The sequence below is a fragment of the Lampetra planeri genome, chromosome 10, assembly GCF_965212315.1.
Source record: "Lampetra planeri chromosome 10, kcLamPlan1.2.h2, whole genome shotgun sequence".
NCBI lineage: Eukaryota > Metazoa > Chordata > Hyperoartia > Petromyzontiformes > Petromyzontidae > Lampetra > Lampetra planeri.
Window position 1 is genome coordinate 10,824,305 of NC_136116.1, and position 27,992 is coordinate 10,852,296.

The 27,992-nt window shown below is 45.5% G+C and overlaps 2 protein-coding genes across 3 annotated transcripts in view; one reads left to right on the forward strand and one right to left on the reverse strand.

The window, feature by feature from the left end:
- Positions 1 to 6,262, reverse strand: part of LOC144721018 (uncharacterized) — a 66,514-nt gene extending 60,252 nt beyond the window's left edge. The window contains exon 1 of the mRNA XM_078598299.1: positions 5,461 to 6,262. Coding sequence (XP_078454425.1) covers positions 5,461 to 5,551 — 91 coding nt within the window. The 5' untranslated portion in view covers positions 5,552 to 6,262. The remainder of the gene's footprint in view (positions 1 to 5,460) is intronic.
- Positions 6,263 to 13,953: 7,691 nt separating this feature from the next.
- The window catches only part of NPHP3 (nephrocystin 3), a 52,757-nt gene continuing 38,718 nt past the window's right edge, over positions 13,954 to 27,992 (forward strand). Inside the window, exons 1-8 of one of the 2 annotated variants that reach the window (XM_078598301.1) lie at positions 13,954 to 14,059; positions 14,339 to 14,426; positions 16,863 to 16,960; positions 17,205 to 17,572; positions 18,555 to 18,680; positions 19,896 to 20,070; positions 23,171 to 23,296; positions 25,099 to 25,232. In XM_078598301.1, the coding sequence (XP_078454427.1) occupies positions 17,237 to 17,572; positions 18,555 to 18,680; positions 19,896 to 20,070; positions 23,171 to 23,296; positions 25,099 to 25,232 (897 nt within the window). In that variant the 5' untranslated portion in view covers positions 13,954 to 14,059; positions 14,339 to 14,426; positions 16,863 to 16,960; positions 17,205 to 17,236. The remainder of the gene's footprint in view (positions 14,060 to 14,338; positions 14,427 to 16,862; positions 16,961 to 17,204; positions 17,573 to 18,554; positions 18,681 to 19,895; positions 20,071 to 23,170; positions 23,297 to 25,098; positions 25,233 to 27,992) is intronic. The other variant, XM_078598300.1, reaches the window with a different exon arrangement.

Sequence of the window (27,992 nt, forward strand, 5' to 3'; positions counted from 1 at the left end):
ATTGTAAGTGAAGCTGCATTGTGTAACGGAGAAGCAATGTTAAACATAGGGGTTACCAACAAAAAAAAGTTTTATTTTTACACGCTAAGGGTGATATGTTTAGAGCGAGGTATTTTTAGGCGCCTATCGCGTTGTTTAAAAAGTTCCCCATAGACATTGCCCAACGATGTTTGTGTTATTTTAGTGAATTGGTTGAAACCAATGTTGTCCTATGACCACCGGACTCTAAGGACCATTGTCCAAATGCGAGTAAAATCACACACAGAATCACCTTGATAGTTTCTCCCCGATAGCTGGTGCCTCGCGGTGTTATTGGGCTGTGTGGCCCCAACAATTCCCAGCAGTTTTTGTTGTTGTTGTTGCTGCCATAAACACCTGGCCATTACCGTCTAATTTGCGGCACCACATCTGTGCAAGCCAGTGGCGTTATCAGCAGCGATAACACGTGAAAATTACTTAAAATAACGATAGAAATACACACGCTGGTGGTCAAACCATATACAGTAGAGTGTTTTAAAAAATAACAATACTGTACAGCGATATTTAAAAAACAACAAAAAACATACCACAAGAATATCGATGACAATTTAAATACTTTGTGACAAGTTTGGAAATCTTTTTTTTATTTTCGACTTTTTTTTTGCGTCACGGTGGCTGCTCGGCACGTGGGTGCCCGACCGTGCACATTGCTGGGGGGGTGGGCGGTGAGGGAGGTCGGAAGAGCGGTGGGACACATGTGGCGAAGGCTGGTGGGGGAGTGGGGGGTTCAGTGGCGGTAGGCAGTCGAGAGGAGAGATATAAGCCACCCAAGAAGCACAAGCTTGGTTGTGACAAAGTCCACAAAAGGCCTCATGTTGTGGGGGCCTCGGTGGAGTGCCGCTTCGAGACTGTGAGTGTGCTCTTGTGATGTTCTGGTGGGCATCAAGGCGTCGTGCTCGGAGGCTTTGTACAGCGCTGCTTCTGAGTCGCAGTCCTTGAGGAAGACCACTTCCACGGCTCGGCTCCATGATGCCATCCGTGCTATCAATCAGGATTTTTTTAAAGGTCTCAAAACAAGATTGATGCCAGGAAAGAAACCTGCCACACTAACACCTTATACGCTCACGAGGATAGAAGTTTATACAAATAAATATAGTTTAGTTTTTTTAAAGAGTATTGTTTGGGAAATTTACTTTACAGGCATGGGTGTCAAAAATATTTCATGGATTAATGACACTGCTCTGAAAAGAACAAGTATTTAATAGGCAACATATCTGGCAATTGACTTTCTTCAGAGCAGAGAACCAGTCTCTATCTATAAGCAAACTTCTACCCCTTTGTCATATATACTTTTAGAACGTTCACAATCTAATATTTTTCATTGGTTGGGTATAATAAACAAAGCAGGAGCTACTTCACTTGCATTGTATTTGTTTAGAATGTGCGTGCACATCAACTATTGTACTGCATGCCTGCATTTGCATAATTGGTGGAACCAGGCGCGCGAAATATGCAAAAAAAACACAGCGCACAAAAAGAGGGATGTCGTGTCAAATCTGGATCACAATTGTGTTTGTTGGTTCAGCATGTAAGACTAACAACAGCCTGTGCCATTCTTGCAGCACGCCTTGAGAAATTATTGATTCAAATCGGTTTGTAGAGCCGGGAATTGTAAAACCCCATGAATTGTGACCTAAGAGGACACAGTAGGAGCCACGTAAAGCATTGGGAACTTGAAGGAGACCCACAGCTGACCCCGTGAACAATGGAGCACTGTTTGGAGGCTACCTACGCAATGAGAACAGTTAACGGTCAATGAGAGTAAGCTGCATGTCCAGTAATGCAACAGTTCCATGTTTTTTTTACTTTTTGCTGTAAAGTGTTGCTACCACTTGTATCCCGATTGTGCTATTGGCAACACGTCGCGAGATGAATAATCCATTCAGATCTCTCAAAGAGCAATGGAACTCATTGTGTTAAGAGAACAGTCCGTAGAAGCGAGTATCACAGAGCTACCTTAACATCTCTTAAATTGGTCTCTGGTCCTCTACGTAGAGCGAAGCACTTTCCCACCAACTTTGCATATTAGAGTAATGTTCGTTGCATGAAAGTGAAAGCCATATATTAATTCTCAGAGTTGGAATGTAGCCAAATTTATTGCAGAGGCGGAGCCAAGGTTTACGTGATGGTGATTAAAATTTATTTTTCGTTCATTTCCAGCACGAAACGGTACACTTGCTCACAGGGCACCTCGGTGCTGCGATGATTAATAATTAGTGGTGAGTTGTTAACGATGCGACACGAGACCGGCTGCAGTAGCTCGGTGCTTGTGTGCTCCCATGCTGCAGTCGTGTCTCTGGTCATTGCCGTGTGTTTATTCACCACAAAATACACAGCCGACTGCTTCGGAGTGGACGTTAAAGATGATCCTCTGACGTCAATCGCGAGCGTAGGCCAATTGCTTGCTGGCGTCAGGGTCCCAACTGTGGCCAATTCAGAAAAAGTTACCCAATTGGGATTACACATAGCAACGTGCCCCCTCCCCCCACACACACTGTTAAACTCCTGCAGACTACATCCGTGGAACATAGCGCCGTAGTGCCCTATAAGGATGGCGTAAATACGAAATGTACAACACATATTTGTTATTATTAATAATGTTCGAACGTCGTCTGTTTTCACATGTTCCATCTCAGCCGCTTCCAGATTGGAAAAATGCGCCGACGTTGGTTAAAAATGTAGCAGACCTCTCCTGGGCATATACACAATTTTAACACTAATATTACCATTTATTACCGATATAAATTAAATGTAATTTTTTAAATAAGACGATGGAGTGTCAATTGCTGTGTCACCAAATATCGATTAGCAATAGTACACGCTATCATAATTAAATCTCGTCTTAGATAATAAGTCCTACATTTCCATTCAACAATGCTAAGTGATTGTCAATTATTTGCTCAGCAAAGCCTCACTTGAGTCACATTGGGATGCTTCACCAATCCCATTTATTCGTGGTTTTGGCATGTGGGAGAAAACCAGGGTACCTAGAGAAAACCCACAATGCACGCGAGAGGATTATACTCCACACTGCCGTATCTCGTCCACACCTTGCAGTCACACACCTGCAACACCTGGAACGCCCTGGTGGTCACGTGTCCAAGTACTAACCATGTACCATCCTGCTTACTTTCTAAGACTTAACAAGATCAGGCCACGTTTATTGTGGGTTGTCTTAGACAAACACAATCAGTAATGGTCAGAACGTATTTGTAAGCCAGAGTGCTGAGTGGGGGGCTTGTGGATGTGAATGTGTTTTTTATTTCACCAGAAATTCCAAAATTTCCTATGCACCGAGGAGTGTGCATGAAAAGTACCGAAATGCAAGCTGGATGCAATTTCTAAAAGTGTAATCTAACAGTGTAGCTCCATTTTAAAAAACGCAAATCTTGATCGCGCCTTTGAAAATGTTTTTTTTAAGATGTCTGTTTGAGATTAAATATCCTGCTTGACGTATGAGCGGTCCTTAATGTGGTCAGTGCACTTACCTCTCACAAGCGGAGGCAACTTTTGACGTTTACAGTATACGTGTGTGTGTATGCAAGTACATCATGCTATGATGTGTAACATAGACACACGTATACGTGCATCAAAGAGCACTTTCGTGGCAAACTGACAGCTGATATAAGTTATTTTGTTCAGATAAACATGGATAGTAAGATCCAAGAGGAACACCTTCTGCCAAAGTCAACACAACAATAGGAATCCTACTGTTTATATTTTGCGTTAACCGAAAAAATGTTCATTGAATCTAATAACTCTACGTCTGGATATCGGGACATCTCCTTCAGATGAACGAGTTCCTGGAATAGACCCCACATTAAGAAGGGGACGACACAAAGAAGTTGTCAACGATTTAAAGAATAAATTACTAATTAGCAAGAGAATCGGCTCAACAATTAGGAGAGAAAAGTAAGACACTGCAAGAAAAGATATGAAGCCAAAATCGGCGAGCAGAAAATGCCTCCTGTTGTGTCTACTTGGCCCGGTTTCAAAGTCTGCTTGTCCAGAGTTGCCTGTACTGAATCAATGCTGCCCAAACGATGCACGTATTCCCAGCAGCTCGTTGGGCTGATGGATTGTGTAAGAAAGATGTATTTACTTACGTGGAGATACAGATATATAACAAGTAGACATATTGTCTGCTTTTCTATTTTTCTTATTTTTTTTTTACACAACAACGTTAATGATTATTTCAGATATGAAGACAGACAGGCACAGCCTGGACGAGAGACCGTGAGATACGCGGGGACAAGCGTGCCACAGAGCATGCCTGTCTGGGCACCTTTAACCTCCAGGCACACTCGACTTGTGGCAAGGCCAGCCATGCCGCTTGCACGTGCGTGGACAATGACACGCAACAGCCTTGAGATAAACGTTCTCACATACCAGGGTTGGTCAACATTTTCTTGAGAATTTTTTTTTAATATATAATAGAGGAACATAGATCCTCAACACCAACATGTTCATTGTGTGATCAGGGCTTACACGGAGTGGGTGGAGCCTTAGATGAAGTGTAACGTGACGCAAGGGTGTATGTTATTGGACAGGATTTTGACCTCGAAACTTATGAACTCACCTTTGCATTCCCCATATCCTTGTTTGGGTATGTATACCGCCAAAGAAGGAAATTAGTTGGTATACGTATGAATGACCTTGAGCCAGACTTAAGGCTATTTTAAAGTACATGTGCAGTATAATAAGTCATTGCTCAGTGCAAATCACAGTGAACACTAGTGCTGGCAGATGTATATAAAGTATGAAGTTAATTTACAATGTATTTATTTAGTATTTAATAGAGAGATGGTGTTATATTTTATTTCATGTTATATTTAGTTATGTTTTGTGTTAAAAGGATATGCTATGTCAATCAACAATCACTTCATGAAAATATATTCGTACAAGTATGAGCTGAAATAACTTCAAAGGCAACATTTTTAATGTGGAACTGAACAACACGACAATCATAAACAAGCTTCGTACTCTTAGAGCTCATCAGTGCACCGTAGTCAGTCACGGACCCCAGGTATGCTGGGTCTGACATTGGCAAACGTGCAGTAAAATCCACTTAAAACACACGTACAGTATAATATAATGATATTGTCAAGTATTCACCAAGTAACGCCTAACTTGATCCTCATGATATATTTCAGGAGGGTCCTGCATTTGGATGTTTGACCAACAGCATTAACGAGCGTTCGGCAAACATTCCCATATCAGCTGGGATTCCAGCACACGTTTTCATTAACACCGATTGTGCATCCCCTGTTACTCTCCCCCCATCTCTCTCTCATTAATGCCCACGGCACATCAGAGGTGCATAGGCAACGTTACTTTCATCAGTCAACACACACACACACACCGTGTGAGTGAGGTTCAAACGGACATCGCCCACGAAGGCACACTGGTGTGCCCACTCACCCGTGTCGCTGTCCTGTTTGCTGCCGTTCGCCCCCATTGCACTCTCAACGGGGCCACGCTCTCTCCAAAGCCATGTGTCGCCTCTCAACATCCAAGCCGGGTCCACCAGACACAGAGAAAGAGAGCGAATCTCCTCCAACACCCCATCCGCCAGCAGCAGACCTCCCCCCACCCGCCAACTACAAGCCCTTGCTCCAACCTCCCCTGCTACCCTAGCTCTTCAACAATGTCTCAAATACCCCTTTTCTCTGACGGCACGTATACTATCTCGGACTGGAGAGAAGCTGAAAGCTGTAGACGCACACTCCCACGGAAAAAGGACGGGATCGTAAATTAGTCCGAGCAGCCGCGCCGCGGTTGAAGGTGCCAGGCGATAAGCAGCACCACTGCCCCCGTGTCAGTAAGTGCGTGTCTTGCGACTTCGGTAATTGCTGCGTTGTACGTTGCTCTCAGCTTTAAAGAGAATGAAACGTGAAGGCGGAGGAGACGGACGGAGCAGCAGCAGCAGGAGGAGGGAGGGGAGGCGGAGGAGAGTGAGAGAACGAAGCAACGCGACTGCTTTTACATTTCACATTGTCAGCCACTTCTTAGCTACATGAATCACAGCGCGGAATGTGGCTCGCTGAGAAAGCATTGGAACCAAACAAGAGGGAGGCGAGAAAAACAACGACAACAAAAAGGAGCTGCAGTCAGCTCGGTGACATCGCTCGGTTATTTAGCAGCCAAAAGGCAACTAACGGCGACTAACCTACAAGTAAGTACGCCGGAGTTCGAGCCACATCCCCTAAAGCGCTTCATTGCGTATACGTCTCATCAGGAAGACCCGTGAACTCGTTAGATGGAGGGGTGTTCTGTGGGGCGGTAACCGGGGGGCTGAGAGAAACCAATGCGAAGTGAGAATCTCACCCCCACCACCACCACCACCAGCCCCCCCCCGAAAAAAAAAATCACAATGTTTTTTTGAGAGAAGTAGGAACCCCTCCTCCCCCTCCATCCTCCTCCTCCCACTCCTCCCAAAGTCTGGAGTCTCCGTGCAGAGGCTGGGGGAGCGGTGGTGGTGCGGTTAAGGCTCATTGCCGGCCGTTATAAAATACCTTTATACACCCTCTAAGTGAAAACAGACGTGCGCCGTCATTATGCTGCTCGGTATTTATATCCGCGTGTGACACAGTGAATAATGAATGACCCCGTCTCTGCTTCAGGAGAAGAAATGAGAATGCACGTGTATTGATGTGTATGCAACACGCGCCAACACGTGCTGCCGACAAGTCTGAACGTAACATGTGGTGAGTTTGGAGTTAGACATAATTGTGGATTATGGTATATATGTTTTACATGTTAAATTGTATTATTACTATACTAAATATATGGCTATCATGGTCCTCTCCCCACCCATACGAATACACAGCGTTTTTCCAGACTTTTTGAGCAAGTACTGTAAGCGAGTAGCACCTATGAAGGGTGACACGGCACACCACCAACCTCTCGTGGTGAAGTATGGTCAAACCACCCCCATAACCGACACTGCGTGGGAAATACTCGATCCAGCCGTGGATGTACAACGACCATTATTATTGGTATCATACCACGATTACAATCTAATGTTCCCAATATAAAGAAACACATTGTTGGTTTGCGGACTTAAGCTTCCGCTAATGCCACCGTGATTTAATGACGAGGGGATTATGTTACAGATGACGACGAGCTAAGTATACGATACTCTGACAGTAGAATACTCACGTTGGTATGGCGAGCCTGCTATAGACCCCGGCCACCTCAGCTCGATTCCCGGACACGGCTCAACATCAGCGGCGTTCATCCATCAGTCCATTGACACATGGGTCTGTGAACAGGGATTACTCATTTTTGCCGCGTTTGTCCGTGGTGAACGACCCGGAAAAAAAAATGTTCGCACTCGGCACACCACATCCAGTATACCCGTGGCTATGGATTATCTAGTTCCGTGCCTGCTCCAATCTATCAGCGACTTTGAACATATTCAGTGTGAAATTAAGCCCTGGTATAAATAATAGCAATAACGATTGTATTTTCAGTCCATGTCGGTTGTAAGAGTAGGGGCGCCGTGATGACAAGATGTTACATCCCTCCCGTGCTGCGCAGTCGTAGGTCGTGGGTTCGATCCCGACCCTGACGATGCCAAGTTGTACATTTGGAGTTCGCGTGTTCTCTCTCCCAGGAGCCGCGTGTGTTTTTTTTCTTTTCCGGGTCCTCCGGTTTTGCCCTCCACACTGAAAATCATGCCTTCAGATTTCTGTATTTGGCTGCGTTATGACAACGATGACGATGATATACGCAAATTTTATGCGCTATCGTCACGTGTGGCCTCTGGAAAATAGCTCATAGCTCCCAGGTGGCTTTACCCCCCCTCGTCACACGACGTCACAAAAAGTCAGACCCCCCCTCAAATATGACGTCACAAAGCTCTGCTCTCCCCCCCCCCAAAAAAAACATGCTTCAAATCGCTTTAAATGTTGTAGGAGAAAACATTTATTAAAACGTCTATTTAATTAAGTAGAACGTGTTGTCTATATTTACTGATAGTTGCGCATTTTGATGTGACGTCACATATCTCATCCCCCCCCCTCGTTCCCATCGTCACAAATGTCTGACCCCCCCCCCCCTAGGTGCGTGACGTCATTTATGGACGACCCCTTACGTGTGCACACGCTGAGCTTGTACGCTGTTGGTGGAGAGGGGCCAGATGGAGCGGAGCGAAACGTGGCCCAATCGACAGGGTCTGGCAACGCGCATTGCGCCGAAACTCAATAGGCTAGAGAGAGCACCGCTGCTGCCGCTGCTCCTGCCCAGACGAAATGGCTGGCTCCTGTTGAAACGCAGACCTCGGAGACGACTCGCGTGCACTCTGCCATTCGGTTGCCGGCGTACGGCGAGAAAGAAGTTCCACGTGCATACCATTCGTTCGTGCATTCGCTTTACTGGTTTGAACCCCAATTTCCATTCCACCACCCCACCACGGCACATTGAACCATTTGAACCCCCGAGATTGGTGTTGCTACTCGGGGGTGCGATTCAATGAGTTGTCTCAATCACGCAGTCGCGCGACTCGATTAAACAATTTATTATTTTTTGTGTGAACATCGTGGTGAATGTAGCGGCCTCTAGTGGCTTGAGAGTATTCCATGGCAATGTTTATAAATCTAAATCGTCGATTCGAATAAGCGCGATTTGATGCTGCACGTTATCTCGGAGTTTCAATATCTCTATTAATCGATTAACCGATCTATAGTTACACTGCTATTGGGCAATCGATAATTTCAGTTAAATTCACAGCCTATTTCACTCAACTCTCCTCCCCTCCCCCAGGGATCGGTATGTTACCTCTATGTGCTAGAATAATTATCCACTGTGTAAAGCAATCATAGCGTGTGCTTTAACCAATGTTTTAATTACGATATGGCTTTAACCACTTACGTATATTTGCTTCTGTTCAACCTCTCTATACGTTCCATCTTTATAAACGTCATATTCATACGTTGTTATTTTTACAGACCTTTTTTTTAATAGACTGCTGGATGAAACCCACACCGTGTTTGGTGATGAGGGCTGTTGTTTTTTTACATGCATTCCCCACGCCGGTCAGTGCGTGTTGATGAAGGCGTTCGGGGAGTCAGCAGAATTGTCTCACGTTGTGCTACGAGCCTGGCCGGCCAACCTGAGTTCGATTCCCAGCCTCGGCTAAATCCAGCGTCACCGCAACTTAATGCGCTGCTCACAGACGAGCGGCTTCGTATTTGTAGACGAAAGCGTGCGGAGGCCAAGTGCGTCTTCAGCGCGGACAGTTTCACTTCAACTTCTTCCAAGTCGCCTCCCAGAAAGGGCACGGCTATGCAACGAGACGCAATGTTTAATATTTGCCCGAGTTTGTAATTCTACTTCACGTGCAATTCTAATTTTTCCTTTAAAATGGGATTCGATGGAATTAACAAAAATATTCCACAGAATCTATTTTGGGTTAGGATGTAGTACATAAAGGACCTACAGCGAGGTTAGGTTAATCATCCGCAAGTCTTCTTGGTTTGATTGGGCGCTGTGTCTTATTTAATAAACGGAATAGGATGCAAACGCAGGGAACGATAATGCAGTTTGACAGCTTTCTGTTATTTTTAATCAACAGTTCTTTGCAATTCCTGACGACATCCGATTTTGACCAATAATAGCTTTTTAAAGGTTATTCCGTCTGGATTCTAAAATTAGATCGTATTCGTATTTCTTATATATTGGATAGTACCTATGTAGGCCGGAACATGGGTACGAGAGGGCAGTTGTGACCAGCACCACGCTTGACCACATTTGTCTCTCCAGTGCTAGGTGGGAATCCCTGGACTGGTCCAGCCGTCTTCATAGCGCAATGCACTAAACCATTGCGCCACCGCTCACCGAATATACTAACACAAATATATATTTTTAAATACATGTTCTGAGCAAAGGCCCAGAACATGAATCGACCAGCAATGATCAGAATCAGTCCTATCACAGTTGTAACAGATACGAGTCCACACGTTCTTTGAAATGAGTCATGGGTTTAAGAGCTTCATAAAGGAAACGAAAATAGACGGTATACATAGACACATACTCATACTCACACATGCTGACACAAAGACAAGACAAAGATGCCCTGTGTAGCCTTAACAGACTGTAGGGGCAAGTGCTGTTAGCGAGCACCTATAAAGGCTGGCACGGCACACGAGGGGGTGGGCGGCCAACACCACGCCGAGCCGCCTTCGTCTTCCTAGTAGCGATGTTTACACATCGTACCAGGTACTCATTTGAGGCCGAGTGGACCTAGGAGAGGGTCCAGGACCTAGGAGAGGGCCCAGGACCGGTTCAGATAATCGTCACTGGTGTCGGCCGTGAGCGGGAATCGAACCCGGGTCGCCGGATTTTTAGCGCAGCACGCTAATTACTACACTACCGCTCCCCCACTACACATACGCTGACACACACATATGTTCACATGCACATCTTCGGGAGACAAATTTAGTCCTTAGGGCTTAACCCGTGAAATTTCACGGACATTTTTGGGTGTGCGTTAATACTGTAACAAAGATGCCAAGTACATTACGGGACTTGAGGACGTTGTTCCAATGTATGTATGTTGAACTTCGTTCGCACCGTACGTAGCCAACCGTGCTAATCGGAGGTGTTAAGCAGATATCCGCATTTCGCACGGTGGTAAAATGTATCCCTGCTAATAAAGCCCCCAAGGTTCTCCCATTGACATCACGGAGTTCTAACTCTGGTCGTTGACGTGGTCAGTCTGCAGCAGAGGTCGCAAACGGGTTTTGATTCCTTACCCGTACCCGTACCTGGCCGGGTACGGGTACCCGTTCCCTACCCGTACCCTACCCGAAATGAGTGACAAACGGTTACTCACCAGTGACTCACGGCCTACCCGTACCCGGCCGCACCAGGGTCGCAAACGGGTACCCGTACCTGGCCGGGTACGGGTAGCCGGGTATTGGGTACGGGTATCGGGTACCCGGTTGCGAACTCTGGTCTGCAGATCGGGTAGACGTCGCCTCGCCAACTTGACAGAACTCGCGGCAGCCCTGAGTTGCCTTATCGTGGGCTACCATCAAATCGCCAACGCCACCGTTCGCTGCTGGTCGGTGAGGCTTGGGATGGGGAGGTCAAAGAGCAGAGGTCAGCGCGAAATCAAAGCGACGGACTCCAGCCGTCCAAGCGAAATAATAATGGTGACGACGGGGAACGTGATCGTGCAAAGCAGCAGCATACCAATGTACCTAGCGACATTTTAATACAATTAAGTAGAATTGGGCAGGGCACATCGTGGCTAGAAGGGTTTGATGATGATGATGGGCGATGAACGAATTTGGTGACGGAATATCATCTAAAGGAGAGAACACGCCCGAAAGGAAGACGTACCGCCATGGAGTGATGACATTAATTTATGAGGGGGAGACCTTCATCCAGCAGCGGATAGATGACGGCTGAAAATAATGGAGTTAATTTGAATAACCTTTTCTCAAGAGGCTGATCTCTGAGTGGCCTTCAGTAAAAAAAAGTGACCATTTATATATATGAATACTACCAGTTGCCTGAAATAGCTAATTCAATCGTTTCCTCTAGGTTAAGAAAAGCATACGGCGTTAATGATTGTAAATTATAATCTATACGTGTATGCAGAATAAACCCACTTTGGCCTCGTAAGCAATTATCATATGTCCATGTGTACACTTAGTATTGCATCGCATTCGTTGCGTTTTAAACGGACAGTAGAGCTTGCGTTAACGTCTACGATTTTAATAGAGGTGTTTTGAGTTAGATCGCGTAAATATATGAATGTGTCGTTAAACCCGCCACCACCCGACACAGCCAATCAGTTAGGGTTGTCACGTTAACAGAACGTGGCAATTCGTCACTAGTACAGCACACCCGGTGTGTTGGAGAGCCTAGCCACAACATTTACAATTGATGAATTGAGTACGCCGTTTCGCCAGTAATTACAACTAGCTTCATCAGGCGACAGCCAATCTGGCTGTTGTGGCTTGGCTGTACGAGTAACGAATTGGCCACGTTCTGTTTACGTGACAACCCTTACTAGTTGCCTGTGTCGGGTAGTGGCGGGTTTTAACGACACATTTATATATTTACGCGATCTAACCCCAAAAAAACACTCTATCATGGATGACATTGGTCGCGAAATCCTGCCACTGGGTGTTAAACTGTGTAACGATTTTGTTCTAGATTTGAAGCTTTTGTGACTGCAAGGATTCATATTCTTAGGTTTTTTCGGTAAAGTCACGTTTCGGAGGCAACACAAGCCTCCGTCTTCAGGTGAAGACGGAAGCTTGTGTTGCCTCCGAAACGTCGTGATTTTTTATTTAACTTTTATTATTTTAAATTTTTTACTTACGTGACTTTACCGAAAAAACCTAAGAATATCGATTTTGTGTTAAACCTCTTCCAGGCTCAGCGAATAGAACTCTAGCGCCACCTGGCGTAGAAGGCTGAGCTCCCTGGCATGCAAAACCTCGCCCCGCTCACCTCTCCCCGCCTCATCACTCTCGCTTCTTACACCTCGTCTGTCTCACCTATGTGTGCATCCCATGTCACCCATCAAGCTACTACACGTGGACCCTGCGGAAGAGTGGTTAGCACCATGCCTGGCCGCCTTTATTTCCCTGGAATACCGAAAACCCAGGTATTCCAGCTCAGTGGGCTTCACCTGGTGAGATCAACAAAAAACAAAGTTACGATTTCCTTAACTTTCCTACGCTTTGCACTCGTCATGCTTTTGCAGCGTTTGTTGTTGTCACGTTCTGACCTGCCCCTTAGGGGCCGTCCATAAATGACGTCACGCGATTTTGTAGATTTTTTGACCCCCCCCCCTTCGTCAAACGGCGTCATAAAAAGTCAGACCCCCCGCCCTCAAATATTACGTCACAAAGCTCTACCCCCCCCCCCAAATATATATAAAACATGCTTCAAATCGCTTGAAACTATTGTCATTGTAGTGCGTATTTAATGTGGCGCTGCATTCTGATGTTGTAGGAGAAAACATTTATTAAAACGTCTGTTTAATTAAGTAGAACGTGTTGTCTATATTTATTTAAAGTTGCGCATTTTGATGTGACGTCACATTTCTCAAATCCCCCACTCGTCAAACATCGTCACAAATGTCTGACCCCCCCTCCCCCCCCCCTAGGTGCGTGACGTCATTTATGAACGGCCCCTAAACAAAAAGCAAAGTTACGATTTCCTTAACTTTCCTATACGCTTTGCACTCGTCATGCTTTCGCATCGTTTGTTGTTGTCACGTGCTGACCTGCCCCTTACTGGACAAGTGCGAGACAACAAAACGCACAGAGAGAGAGAGCTTCACAACTCGTCGTGATCACTCCCGCAGGGAGATCGCCAACAGTCTCGGTCACAACACAAGCGCCACGTGCCACAAGCCACGCGCCGTCTGGTGAATGTTCATGCGCAAGGAGGCGCACAAGGGTGGACGGAGGATGGGGGGGTGGAGGTGTGGGGGGTGGAGGTGTGGGGGGTGGAGGTGGGAGGGTTGGCGGTGGGGGGAGGTGTGGGGGGGAGGTGGGGGGGTGGAGGTGTGGGGGGGAGGTGGGGGGACAGAGGTGGGGGGGGAAAAAGGTGGGGGGACAGAGGTGGGGGGACGGAGGTGGGGGGGCAGAAGTGGGGGGGGGGGGGGCAGAGGTGGGGGGAGTGGAGGTGGGGGGGGGACAGAGGTGGGGGGGCAGAGGTGGGGGGGACAGAGGTGGGGGGGGCAGAGGTGGGGGGGTGGACAGAGGTGGGGGTGAGTGGACGGTGGTGAGGGAGGTGGGGGGGGGACAGAGGTGGGAGGACAGAGGTGGGAGGGGCAGAGGTGGGGGGTGGAGGTGGGGGGAAAGAGGTGGGGGGACAGAAGTGAGGGAGGGAGTGGACGGAAGTGGGAGGGGTGGGTGGGTGCGAGATGCCAAGCTCGCGAGGTCTGTGGACAATGGCTGGAGGGAGGCGCGGGTTAAACGCGAGTCACACCGCAGGAAGTGTCGTCACGTCATAATCATCGTGGTCATCCTCTCGGGGCGATGAAGAGGTGATCCCAGGGGGGTAGTCAAGGGCCACACACACACATACACTCATACACACTCGCAGAGTTGCTGCTGCTGCTGCTGTTGTGTCGTTCTGTAGCTTCCAGCCACGCGCGTCGTCTTTAGAGGCCACGTGTCCGTCCCTTAGTGCATCAGCGCGCGTCTCTGACTTTGTACGGGTTGGTCTCTGGCAAGTGTTCACCCGCGATGGGATTGTAACGCTAACTAACCCTAGTTCGCGTGTTTATTGTTTGTTCATTTTTGTTTTTTCCCACGCTGCGCAGTGTACAGTTCAGCGGAAGTGAACGCTCAGGTGCCGTGTTCGCTGCACCGCGCTGACGGCGTGGTGGTGTCAACACGGCCTCACTCGGGGTGACTAATAACTTCGACCAACTTCGACCAACTTCTACTAATTACTGTCACTGGTGGCCCGGTCCCAGTCGCGTAACGAGCGTGGGGGCAGGGGGGTTGGTGCCTTGACCACCCCCTGGTGGCCACAGCTACGAGTTGCCCGCCCCCCCCCTCCTCGTCAACGCCCACGAGATGTGTAATTGATTCTAGATTTGAAGCTTTCGTGACTGCAAGGATTCATATTCTTAGGTTTTTTGTTCGGTAAAGTCACGTAGGTAAAAATTAAAATTAATAAAAGTAAAATAAAATAAAAATCACGACGTTTCGGAATCAACACAAGCTTCCCTCTTCAAGTGGAACAGTCACAGCACGTGACTTTACCGAAACAACCTAATAATGTGTAATTGAATACACACATTAGGCAGGAAAGACAAGATCATAGGGCTCGCATAATGCACATGCATAATGTGCGTTGACTCAGTACCCCCCCCACCACCACTTTGTGCAAGAGCGCAGAAGCGTGGTCACCACATCTACGCCTCGATATCAGGAACGAAACAGGTGGACTTACTCCACAAATCTGGCTGTCGCCTGATGAAGCCGGTTGTAATTACTGGTGAAACGTCGTACTCAGATTGTAAATGTTGTGGGTTTACTCTCCAACACAACGGTGTGCTGTACTAGTGACGAATTGCCACGTTCTGTTTACGTGACAACCCTTACTCGTTGGCTGTGTCGGGTGGTGGCGGGTTTTAACGACACATATATTTACGCGATCTAACCCAAAAAAACTCTTATGGATGATATTGGTCGCGAAAGCTTGCTACGTGTTGAACTAAGTGTATACGAACAACAACACTTATTTAAAACCCAGTTTAATATGGGTTTTTTTTACAAAAATGAAATGCTTTCTTTTACATTCCACGTTTTAATTTCATTTTTCTCAAATCAAATGTTGGGGGCCCCCTGAGCTGATAATGTAGTCACTACGGCAACTACCATCTCCCCTGCGTCACCTCTTCAGTGAGGGTTACTCATAATAACCCTGGGCTCTCTTGTGAAAACGTGCACCTTGCTCGGTCTGGAAGTGTGGCCCTTGCCGGAAACGTCTAAATATATATTTCTGTTATGGGACACTGAGAGTGACGAATGAGTGCGTGTTTTCTCATTACTGCTTACCCGTAGGATTAGACTTGTCACTCTTTGAAAGATGCGGTCTCGCTGGGTTTCTCATCTGGTTAGTAACAGATGCCTATCCACTCTTACACATTTAGGAATTGAATTACCCTTCCCTTACGTGGCTTATCCATTAGGCATTCATGAACTGGTGTGAACGCGGGTCCCTTGTGCGTTTGTGAATATGGGATGTGATGATATCAATCATGTGCTCAAACGTTGTTAAACAATGCAAACTACTGAACCCATGCAGCTGCCTGTGATGGTCTCAGCCTAATCACCATTGACTGTACGAAAGAAAGCATACTTTAAATTGGTTCTGCACCAAATTTGGCTAAGTTTAGCTACCACAATGACAAAACTCTTATGCGCTGAACGTTGAATGGGACATTGCTTTCCATATCGTTTGTGGATTTAAGCAGGGGCGGTTTCTTCATTAGGGTGATTGGGCGACGCACCACCAATGTCATTCAACCACAGAGTCATGCTAGCCGTCACTGTGCCTCTGGATATAGTCCAATCAGCGTCATGCTACGTTCTGTGGAGTACCGCCTCTTTTTGGGCGATTTCCCTCCAGCTGAGAATCGCCCCGAGTGGTCCCATAGACTTACATTCAAAGATGTTTTTTTTCGAACGGGGGCGCTGCAATGCATTCTCTATGGCTTCCGGGAGGGCTCGCCCTAACGTGCTTACGTCATCATACGTGCTTACGTCATCATACGTAAGCACGTTTCATCCAACAATATAATTTGTCGCCACCTAGTGGAATCTTTAATAAAAGAAACTTGAGTGGTTTGTTTTAATAGTGAGTATAGAAACAAACAAGATGTATTGTAAGAGTCACTTTATTTTTCATTAATATTAAAGAAGTGAAGTTGCCTTTACATGCTTAAGCTGTTAATTTATCCATTGCATGGGTGGACCTTATCCTTATCAATCATCCAGACATTTGCCCCCCCTGAGAGATTTTGCAGGAGCCGCCACTGGATTTAAGGGTCACTTGAAAAGTATAAAAAAGTACTTCTTTGATATCCGCTGGCACGAACATTTCTCTTATTACTCGTGATGCACTGCTTTGCAAGATATGAGAATAGGTTTCCCCCTTTTTTCTGGCAACAAAACAGGTGTAAAGATGTTAAAACACCAAACTGAAACTTTTATAAGGAATCATGTCTGCATTAACCACAATACTTGTGGTCACAATGCAAACAAAGAACATACTCTGATAATGTATGCATTGTCTTTGAATCTGATTGGTTCACACCCCTTTTCAAAATGCAGCTTTCTTTTTCACACAGTGTGATCGGATCTGGAGAGCGGTGAAAAACACATGTTTTATGGAGAGAAGTAAAAGCTCGGTCACCATCACACTTCCTTCGGTGAGTCGACGCACGAGATATCACACGAATACCAGCAGGAAGAGTGCACAACAGTGCATGTTCAGACAAAGTGAAGAGAGAGCGCGTGGATTGCAGGCCATTCCTCCTCCACCGCGGCAAAACCGACTACAATTATGGATGCGGCCACGAAAGCGAGACGGTGCCAAAGCTCGCGAAATTATATAAATGTCACCTGTGTGTGATGTCCTTGTTTTTGTGTTTTTTTATTCTTGCATCGGAACAGCGTGGGCGTTGAGCCCCGCGCCGTGCCATCAGATGGGCACGGGCTCGTCGCTGACGCCGGGTGGCGCGGAGCTGGCCCCGCCAGGCCTGGCCAGCCGCGGCTGCACCGAGATCCCCATCGAGATGAAGCCACGGCAAAAGCTGGTGCCCAACGCGCGGCTCCGCTCGGTGGGGTCGGCACGCCGCTTCAAGGGGGCCTCCTTCCGCTCGGTGACCTCCGTCGTGGACCTGGAGCTGGCGCCCGAGCTGGAGCGCCTGCGCAAGGAGTACGAGATCTTCCGCGTGACGAAGAGCAATGAGGTGGCCGACATGAAGCGCAAGGAGGAGAAGCTCGACTCGGAGAACAAGCGGCTGCGTGCGGAGCTGCAGGTGAACGGTCTCAGTGGACTTGCCTTTCGGTCACCTCATTGTCCCACCACGTCTTCACGTCATCTTGTCATTGTAGCGCCTTTCCCTCATGTCGCCATCCCATTATCGCATCAAATCATAATCTCAATCGTGCCATCATCCCATCGTATAAATAAATCTAATTATATTATTACAGTATCGTTCGCCCATCGTGTCATTGTCTCTTCACGTCATCATCATATAATGTCATGTCTCATCTCATTAAATAATCATCTCATAATTCCATAATTTTTTAATTGCAATGTCTCACATTTTTTCTGTCTTGCCATCTCATGAGCTGATAACATGTCACATCATCTCTTTTTTTGATCAACTCAATGTTTAACTATAAGATCTCTGAATTCACAATTTCATTTCACCTTGATATTGTCTGTACAGCATACCTGTCTGCCTACCTTTGAGACTGCCTGCCTGCCACATAGCTATCAGCATTTATACCTGCCTAGTTACCTAACTGCTTACCTTCCTAGCTAACTACCTGCCTGACTACCTTTGGAAGTGTAAATTGTATTCGATCAGGACCTCGATATGAGACGAGTTACATGGGCTATCATTATTTACAAGGATGCCTACTCGTCAACAATACTCTGCACCAATCCGCTCCATCGTATCTCTCTAATCAGTGTCTACCAGCCTCAATGGACGCCAATCGATGCTGTATACGATCTGCAGGCCATAGTTATCTACTATACCTTGTGCAGCGAGAGGACCAGTGCAGTTTCGGGGGTCTCCAGCCCGAAGACCCAGAATCAATTACCGGCAGATGTTCGGGATCAATCCAGTCAGATTTGCAACATACTTAAAAGTGTGATTCCATAGAGCTTACTATGTGTGCGTATTCGTGATGGGCTGGATTCATGAGAATGCGCAAGTGTTCACTTACTTGTCCACCCACATGCCCAACATGTGCACCTGCCTGCCTGCCTCCTGCCTGTCTGTGCAGGCGCTGCAGAAGAGCTGCCAGAAGCTTCGCGTGGAGAAGGAGGCGGCTCTTGAGGGCCGAGACCAGGCCATGGAACGAGCGGCCTCATTTCAGCAAGACCGGGACAAGGTTCAACGCCAGTTCAAGGTGATGTCATTGCCTGCGTGTCACTCCTGCCCCAATCTCACTGTCCCTTTGCTAATTAACCTTTCATTATGAGCGGTGACAAGGGGTGGAGAAGTTGTAGAAAAGAAGTCATGCATACGTTATTTTGTCTCTTGAAGTGTTGTTATTTTCCCTCAATTATTTATGTATGGAGTAATAATTCATGCTGAGAGGAACTCCATTCTCTAAGCGTCTGTTGTCGTCTTATTTGACCTGCCATTGGTTCATTATTTAATCGGCAGTAATTCTTGCTTTGGGAACAATTTCGCTCAGCCACTGTCATGTTTATACAAATCCAAGTTGAATTATTGTTTCTATTATCTGTTGAGATCTAGATACAAGGTGGAATCGTTTGTGCAAATTTCAGTCTTTGAATCATATTCATAAGGTCCCAGATAATGCCTTATTATTGCTATTATTTCAAATAGGCCTGTAAGTCCTGAAACCATTTCACATACTCTTGACCTCAATAACCAGAACACTTTGTGCAATAGTCATGAGGAGGCATATATATTTCTGCACGGCAGATGGCTTTTATTTGATATTGATGTCAGTGCAGAGAATAGTGGGGATAAATGGACATCATTGACTGAAGTGTCAGATTGTGTCAATGCCCAGGATAGGTTAGTCTCACTGTGCTTGTCACGGCATGTGTTGGAATTCAGCATCTTGACCTGAGATCAGCCCTGTGGTGCTTTGCAGGTATGGAATGATTTACTCCAATCAGAGGGAGAGGAAGTGTCATCATTTGGAATGGAGATTTGATTAAAAAAAACAATCCCACTTCTTCACTCGTTTGCATAGTTTCGTATGTGTGCCTTCTCGTTTGCCTATTTCGACTGAATGTAACTTTGAACATATAATTTGCATATATTGTAAATGATTATAAAATTATTTAATGCATTTACCATGGGCATAACCATCAATTTTAATTCATTAACAATAAAGCTTAGTATAGCTGCAGATGAAAAGAGCAATAAGAATAGCATAACATGTAAATGTACCAATCGTGCATACATTTCTGAATTGCCCATGACGGTGGCACACAATGACACCCCTTCTCAAATCGCAGTATTTATACCATCAATAAAATGTACCTAATGGAAATATCATGGCTCATTTACGAGTGGGCCCACATTGGATTGGATCACTGCGACCGCGGGGTCCGTAGGCTGACGAGCGCCATTGCCGCTGCAGATATTCCGCGAGGCCAAGGAGAAGGAGGTTCAGGATCTGCTGAGGGCCAAGCGGGACTTGGAGGGGCGGCTCCAGCGCCTGCAGGCCTCCACTGGGGTTGGCGGCGCCGGCTCCGCCGCACCGGCCTGCGAGGGCGGTGACTCGGACGGGGACGAGACTCGCACGGATGTGGCCGGTGAGATTAATTATGGAGAGATCGATACGCGTGTGGCTTTTTGTTGTTGTCTTTGCTGCAGGTTTATCACAGTCGTATACCAGTGGCGCCATCGGCATCGTGCCATGAGACGTGTTTCCCATTCGGAACTCTCGCAGAGCGGTGCATCGCGCCCCATATTAGAGAACAGCCCGGAGTTAGAAATATCACAGCTACTTACGAGATCCTTTCAAGAAATGGATGCTGAACCTTTCCACCCTCACGATATCGAATTCTCTCTCTCTAATAACAAATGTTTTGTTTGTGGGATTTAATTTAGAACATAAATATAGCCAAATTAAGCAAACAACCAAGTGTAATAGATATGTGTATTTTGTGCATTGTAATAGCCATCGACTCACTACACCTAAGAATCTCGTTGAATCCAGATTGAAAAGTAATTTCATCAGAACTACTTTATTTGTTTAGTTTGTTGTCCTTACCCTGCACCATTACCACAGTTGGCTACGCACGGTTGGGAACAAAGTTCAAAATACATAAATACATAATCACGGGCAATGAAACCTGGAATCGAACTCAAGTCTCAGCTGTGCCATCTCGGTCTTCTGACCACTGAGCCATCTGGTGACCTGTTTTTTTTAGAGGTTCTACGTTGAACATTGAGTGCATTTTCATGACTTCATAACCATGTCTTTTGCAGCGTTCAATACGTGTGAATATGTTCGTTTTTAAGCACGTGATTTGGAAGTGTTTCTAGAATGTGCTACTACTTAGAGGTTATTTGTTTATTTACTGCATATAAAAATGACATGCTACAATAAATGGAATGACATTTGTATGTTTCTTGTCTTTATATCACGAATGTACATTGTCTTTCACATTACCATAATTTACCCGTGATGACAACTTCAAAATGCTTCTAATCTGAGTTCACTTTGACAGCTGCCTACCATTGAAATCACTTTCTTATCGGTCTGATAACACACATTCATTTATAAATAATTATTAAAAAATATATATTAAATATATGACATGCTGAATTATCCCGTAGAGGGATATGTTGCCTATATTTTAAACTCAACAATGTAATGACTGAAATGTTTATTCAAAAAGTCATCTTTAAGAGGCAATGCAAATTTGGAATATTTTAAATTAAGAAATAAATGGATAGAATATCTGCTTATCTGCAATAAAATCATTGTTTTTCTGTGACAGTAGCAGCGCAAAACTGGATTCCCAGGCTCCACATCCTGAGGGAAAAATGATTTAGAGTAAATAAATAATTGATAACGTCATAATCGGAGTCGGAATCTAATGAACCCCTTACCTACCTGATCCTAAGGCAAGTTCTATTTTGCCATTGCATTTTCTCAGCTTATATTTCAGGTCAGGGAATGCTGTGCGTATGCGAGCATTTGTGAATTTTTATATATATAAAATGTATAATCTTGAACTCATTATTGATAAACACGTTTAATATGATTGTGACCTTGATTTCTTAATCAATCTGTACGGAACCAAATTTTGAAAATGTCACTCCCATGAATTAGGTTTTAGATATGCTTTGCTTGCTACACACATCGTATATACATAGAGTACGTTGACCTGGTGCACAACATTAAAAGGCAGGGGAAAACGTGGCACACAATGTAAACTAGTTGATACGTTTAGGAACTTAAATTCATGTTACATTGGTCACAGCCCAGTCACCAATGCTGGGACACAAAATCCCATCCTTAATGTTTATGTTTATTAGTGTAGGTGCTAGGTGGATCGTTACATGGGAGACGGCGGCGATTTGGCGAGGCCTTCATCCAACAGTGGATTGACAATGGCTGAGCATGATTATCAGCGCCATTATCCAACGTCTTGAGATGTACTCGCATCTGGATGCTATGTGAATATGCATTCTATTGTATCATAGGACAGAGGGGACATACGGTCAACAACGGAAGAACGGGTGACTTGGATATGGGAAATTTAAAGAAGTTCAATCTTGACTTAAAGCTTTCGTGACTGCAGGAATTCATATTCTTTGGGTCTTTCGGTAAAGTCACGTAGATAGGTTCAAAAATATTTTTTTTTAACCAAAAATATTTTCTTTGAACCTACCTATGTGACTTTACCAAAAGACCCAAAGAATATTAAAGAAGTTCATCGAATGGGACAACTGGCAAAGCGGTCACACGGTGTCTTATTGGAGAGCCCTTGCCTGCCAGACTACCGCTGTGCTCTCTGTTGTGGGGTTACAGCGAGAAGGCTTCCACTATCGAGGCTGGCGACGAGGAACGCAAATATCACAAATATTGCTTTAAACTAAGACGATTATTGATGGTCTATCTGGTCACTAAATAACTGCACAAAAAAAAACATTAAGTTAGATTTCTTGATTTGAAGCTTTCGTGACTTTACCGAAAGAACCAAAGAGTAAGTTTGATTTGTACATGCTATTTTGATTTGTGCATGATATGGATATATTTCCACTTTGATTATAAAATAAAATATTGGTGTGACTGACACGTGAAATCCCCATAGCAGAGAGCATATGAAAGTGCACCCACTGCTGCATTAAGAATACATTTGCTGCTTAAAGGATTTATTAAGATAAGTCCTCTTTTCTGACCTATGGAGTATGCCTCTCTATGAGATTTTCTGATGGATTCTTTGTTGTCGTGACATGCTGCTTATGGCACAAGTGGAATAAATTGGTTGGGAAAAAAGATAAACAAGTTAAGGAAATAATGCATTTACATGGCTTATCTAAAGCTTTTCAACACATGTGTATCTTCAGAAGTATTTCATTAGCAGTACAGAAGCCATCAGGAAGCATTCAGGACAGGCTGACAGGTAGCTTGCCTGCAAGTTTTGGTAAAGCCTTTTATAAATTTGGCCGGTTTTCAAAAGGGGAAATCCCTAACAGCAGCAGAACATTATACCACAGTTTGGTCAATATTCGATCATCTTTACATGCTTCATCATGCCTCACCTCCCCCCCCCTCCGTTACGCATGGATGGACCGACAGAGGGAATGCATACATGCTTTAAATTTTGGTTGGGAAGTAGAAAAATGAAAAGAGATAAAACGTGCTTAGAGCTCACATGTAGCTGTCTTGTGGCGCAGGGTCGGCGGTGATGGGGAGCCATCCGTCGATGGGCAGCATGGTGCTGCTCGCCAACTCCATGAGAGGGCCAGAGCTGGCACACAGCCTCGTCGACCTGGAAGGAACTTTCACCAGCGTCAACCGTGGTGAGCCCTCCCCATCCACCTACCCACGGGTCCACCCGCCCGTCTGCTCACCTGACAGCCTGCTCGCTTGCCCACCCACTCACCTGCCCGCCCGCTCACCTGCCCGCCCGCTCGCTTGCCCACCCGCTCACCTGCCCACCCGCTCACCTGCCCGCCCGCTCGCCTGCCCACCCGCTCACCTGCCCACCCGCTCACCTGCCCGCCCGCTCACCTGCCCACCCGCTCACCTGCCCACCCGCTCACCTGCCCACCCGCTCACCTGCCCGCCCGCTCGCCCACCCGCTCACCTGCCCACCCGCTCACCTGCCCACCCGCCCACTGGCTGCCTCTACACTGTGACACACACATCACATTTTTTTAATTCATAACTTGTGAACTCTGTATAGTTAGGGCAGAATTAACTACAAAGTATGTGGGGATTCCTTAAAAATATTTTGTGAGACCATGGTACAAGGCACATGCATTCTAGTGGCTTTGGAGTTTGGGGATTACATTTATTTAAGTTTGAATTGTATAAAAATGTAATTATTGGTTCTAATGAGAGTATAGGCAATGTATCCAGCAGTCAATAGATAATGACTCATTATTATCTTGTGTTCTTTAAAATATTGAAATATGCCAATTGTATTGGCTAGACCACTGCATACGATTGCACTTGGATGAGTGTGTTTTTGGTTGTTTGTTTATATATTTGGATTAAACTGTAGTCCTAAAATATCCCTCAGGCATTACAATTATTACAAATGGGTACACTTGTACCCTACGGCAAAATATATTGATAAGAGCCTTCCACCATCTTTTAGACTAATATAATATCCATTACCACGGTGAAGTTGTCATTTTGTCGCGAGCTGCGTGACATTCTGAAATCTATGACAGTTCACAGTGAAGCACACTGATAAACCATGGACGCAATCAACACTGAACAAAAGTAGCGGCAAGCGTTGACTCGCGTCATCAGTCGAGAAATGGTCTGCGGTTAACGGGCGATTGAAATAGCCCTCTTGCGTGACGTTTAGGTATGCGGGCCTAGTCAATGATCCCCCCTACGCCTGCCTTGCTGTCAAATTACAACATGCCATTCAATAATGCGCATTAATTAATGTCCTAATGAAACAAGTGGACCTGTAGGAGTCGCCTCGTAAAGCCACGGCAGCAGGCAAATGTTAAACGTGTCGCCATAGCAACATGATTAGCTTGACGATTTTGCCATGGTAACGGAAATGACCCGAGACTTAAAGCTGCCGATAGAATATTACAAATGTATTTTACCGTTGAAGTGTGCCCCTTTATATTAAGATCAATGCCAAATGTATCTGTTTACAAATATTTGAATAAATAATAATTTAAAAAAACATGTTTAAGGCATTTATTCTGACCGTGCTATGCCGAAGTGCTCAGTTGCAAATTGTGAATCATGTCACAACACTGATATTTATAAAAAACAGATGATCGTTGCCAATGGGCACAGATTTCCGTGTGCACCTGGAGCCTTTGTTGACACGCGGAAGGTGTTTTATGGAACAAATGGTGATGTGTTTATAGCAGTAGCCATCAAATTTGTTCACCAAATAAAATTGGTTGTTTGTTTCAGTACCGTCAGTTCACAACGCTATTCATGAATATGTTTTACATTTTACCATGATCGTCTAACTTATGTCATTACACCTTGATAACAGAAGGTCAGAATCACCTTGTTAAAGGTATATATTATAATTATAACAATATTTATATTTCAATACACCGTTGTACGATGGCAATGATGATATCTCACATTTGCCTCTCCTCGCTCGCTCTCCCAGATGACTGGAACTCTGCGCTGAGTGGGCTTCTGCATGGGCCCTCCTCCGGCAGCCACGCTCCACACAACAACACTCTCCGCTGCTACATCATGAGCTGTCCGGACACACAGCAACACGCCGATCTCTTCGTGGCCGTAAGCGAGCACCCATCATTCATCATTCAACCCGTACCACGAGCACTGTCGCCCATTAATTGTTGTCATCATTGGGATTTGAATTAGCAACATCCATTTCGCCTACATGATGGTATTAGTTTTGTATAAGGTAACACGAAGACACATTTTAGGTGAGCCATAATAAGGCTACTGTCTCCCACCGAGACCTCGACATTGGCATTTAGCTTCTGACCATATTTCCATATGCAAGAATAGAATCTTCATTCGGGGTGTCAAGATACAAATGATTGTCACAGTTGAGGGTCACGATTGATTTAAGAATCCAATTTTTTTTTTACACTGCGGTGCATGTCTCTCGTGGCTGGAGGGGTCATGCGAACCCATTACCTTTAACATATATGCATTTTAAAGCATTGATTCTTGTGCAAGAAAATCTGATGGATGTTCTCATGAGCTTAAGAAACACTGTTAATCGACGCATTGTTACACCTCTAATCATTATCATCATCACGGGTGATGTTTTTATTTTATAATAATGTTCTAAAAAGAAATCAAATGGCTCTTACGATATTTTTTATTCTTGTTGTCATAGGAATGTCACGTAGATATTTCTTTGCGTGTCTCATCGGAGTACCCCATATTGTCAACAAAGGCACAGGGAGCAGGAAAATATCGATCGCGACCTAACTGAACTTCACCCACTATCGCGCCCAGCAAGCGTCTCTTATCTGATCTATAGAGGGCATGCTTTAGCTGTCGGGTACCACTGCCGACTCTCGGTCTGACACTGTCTTTGTTCCCGCGTAGCTGTCGGGCGCAGTCAGATGAAGTGCGAATGCAGATTTATGTTGGGAGGGGTAGGGGCAGTGGGAAGAGCGGGGAGAGGTGGGGGCGCTTGTTGTTGTGCGTTTGTCAGCGTCTGGGTTGACACCATCAAACATGCCGCACATGAAACCCATCTTAGCCTGGGGGCCACTTGGGGCTTGAACCGTTGGTGGAGGCGTTCGCTCGGTATTCTGTACCAGCCAGTAACCTGGCCCTCAAACTGCCGGCTACTTATCATGTGCAACATTGTGACCCTGCGAAAAAAAAACCAGCCACCTCCTTGGACAGATTTTGTGATAAATGCGAGAGTTTTGAATATTTGTACGTTAATTCTTTTGCACTCATCAATCTCTCTTAAGGTGTAAAGTCTGTGAAGTGTGAAGGACGTCAGCCTTTTGGGAGTGAAAAATGAGCCGAATAAAAATAAGATTGAACCAAAAAAAAACAAGCGGTACACAGTATAAATGGGATATATAAGAAAAGGAAAAAATTGCTCTTAGGCATTGGGGGTTTATTGGTTTTTGTGCGTTTTTTTTTATAAGGTCGACTGAGGACAGCTGAAGCTCGCAATGTGTGAGAGTGGCGCTGTTAAGCAGAGTAGTGACAATAGCTCCTCCCTCCTGCATGCAGCATTTCGTAAACAAGCCACTTCAGGCCTCAACTCTGAACCCACACGTAGGGCACATTCAAATAACAAAGACTCAACGCATTCATCAATAACACTGCCCCAAAAGGAGGGGAGGGGGCGGGCGGAAATCTATAATAGGTGACGTTTTGGGCGGTAGCTTTGCTTCGTCTTGTCTCAAGAGAGATGAATGGCCATTGTTGATTGTGGTTGTGCACCAAGCCCAACGCCTTGTCACAATTTGTTGTTGTTAGATTTTATCCTTATGTCGGTACCCTGGGGTACGAAATAATACAAAATGGCCGAGGCAATTAAATATTTTATTTCTGGGACACTATTTTGTCCAGGGCTGCACTTAACTCCGCGACTGGGGTACCAATCAATCCGAAATCAGTGCTACTCGTCGAAACGCAGCGAGGACGATTGCGCTCAAACCCTGAACGCTCGCGTACGCACCGTAGTGGTGCATCGTGTACAGCTCATCGAGATGAGTTGATTGCCGCATCGCCGACCATCAACAGACTAACAGTGACTGCATCACGGACATTATGCGAGAGCCGGGGTACTATGCTACCCCGGGGTACCGCCATAAGGTTCATTTGGATAAGATCAGATAGTGAGTTGATGTCGATTATCGGAACTGCGATTCTAGGCTGTATTGCAATGGAATAGGAAGAATTATAGGATACCTACGATTGTTCAAAAATAATTTTCCCAGTAGAACTGATTATAATTGAAACTATTTAATATGCATTGATCTATTAAAGTCACGGCACATTCATCAAATAATTTGCGTGCTAATCGATGATTCACAGCGGGCGCGAATGGCATGGAAATGCTACACTTCGGTTAAACAAGGTTGCATGAGCGAGACGCAACAAATGATAAGTGATGCAAATGAGATGGATAAAATTATAAATGTTTTTGACAATTCTGTGCATCAGAGTAGAGGGGGGGAGGGGTATACATCATTATATGCCTTTTCATTTGCATGCAGTAGGTAGATATATAGATCTAAATACAACGTTCTATTCCAGGCTCGTAGTCTTTTTTTAAAGAAAGGCAGATTCTTTTCGGAAGCTCGCACTACGGGCTGCCATGTGACCCGGCCTGGCCCCACTTCGCAACCTCTTCAATGTCCATGGGCTATCACTGCTTGGCAGCTCCAGAAACCGCGGTGCTCTCTCGATTCTCACTTGAGTGTGGCTCATTTAACACTGAATTGGGTTTTTATATTTACTTGGTTAAATTGTACCCTGCAGCCGCATGCGCGTGAACCCAGCGGCATTAACCCGTGCAGCGTTAATGCATGTGTCATTGTCAGTTGC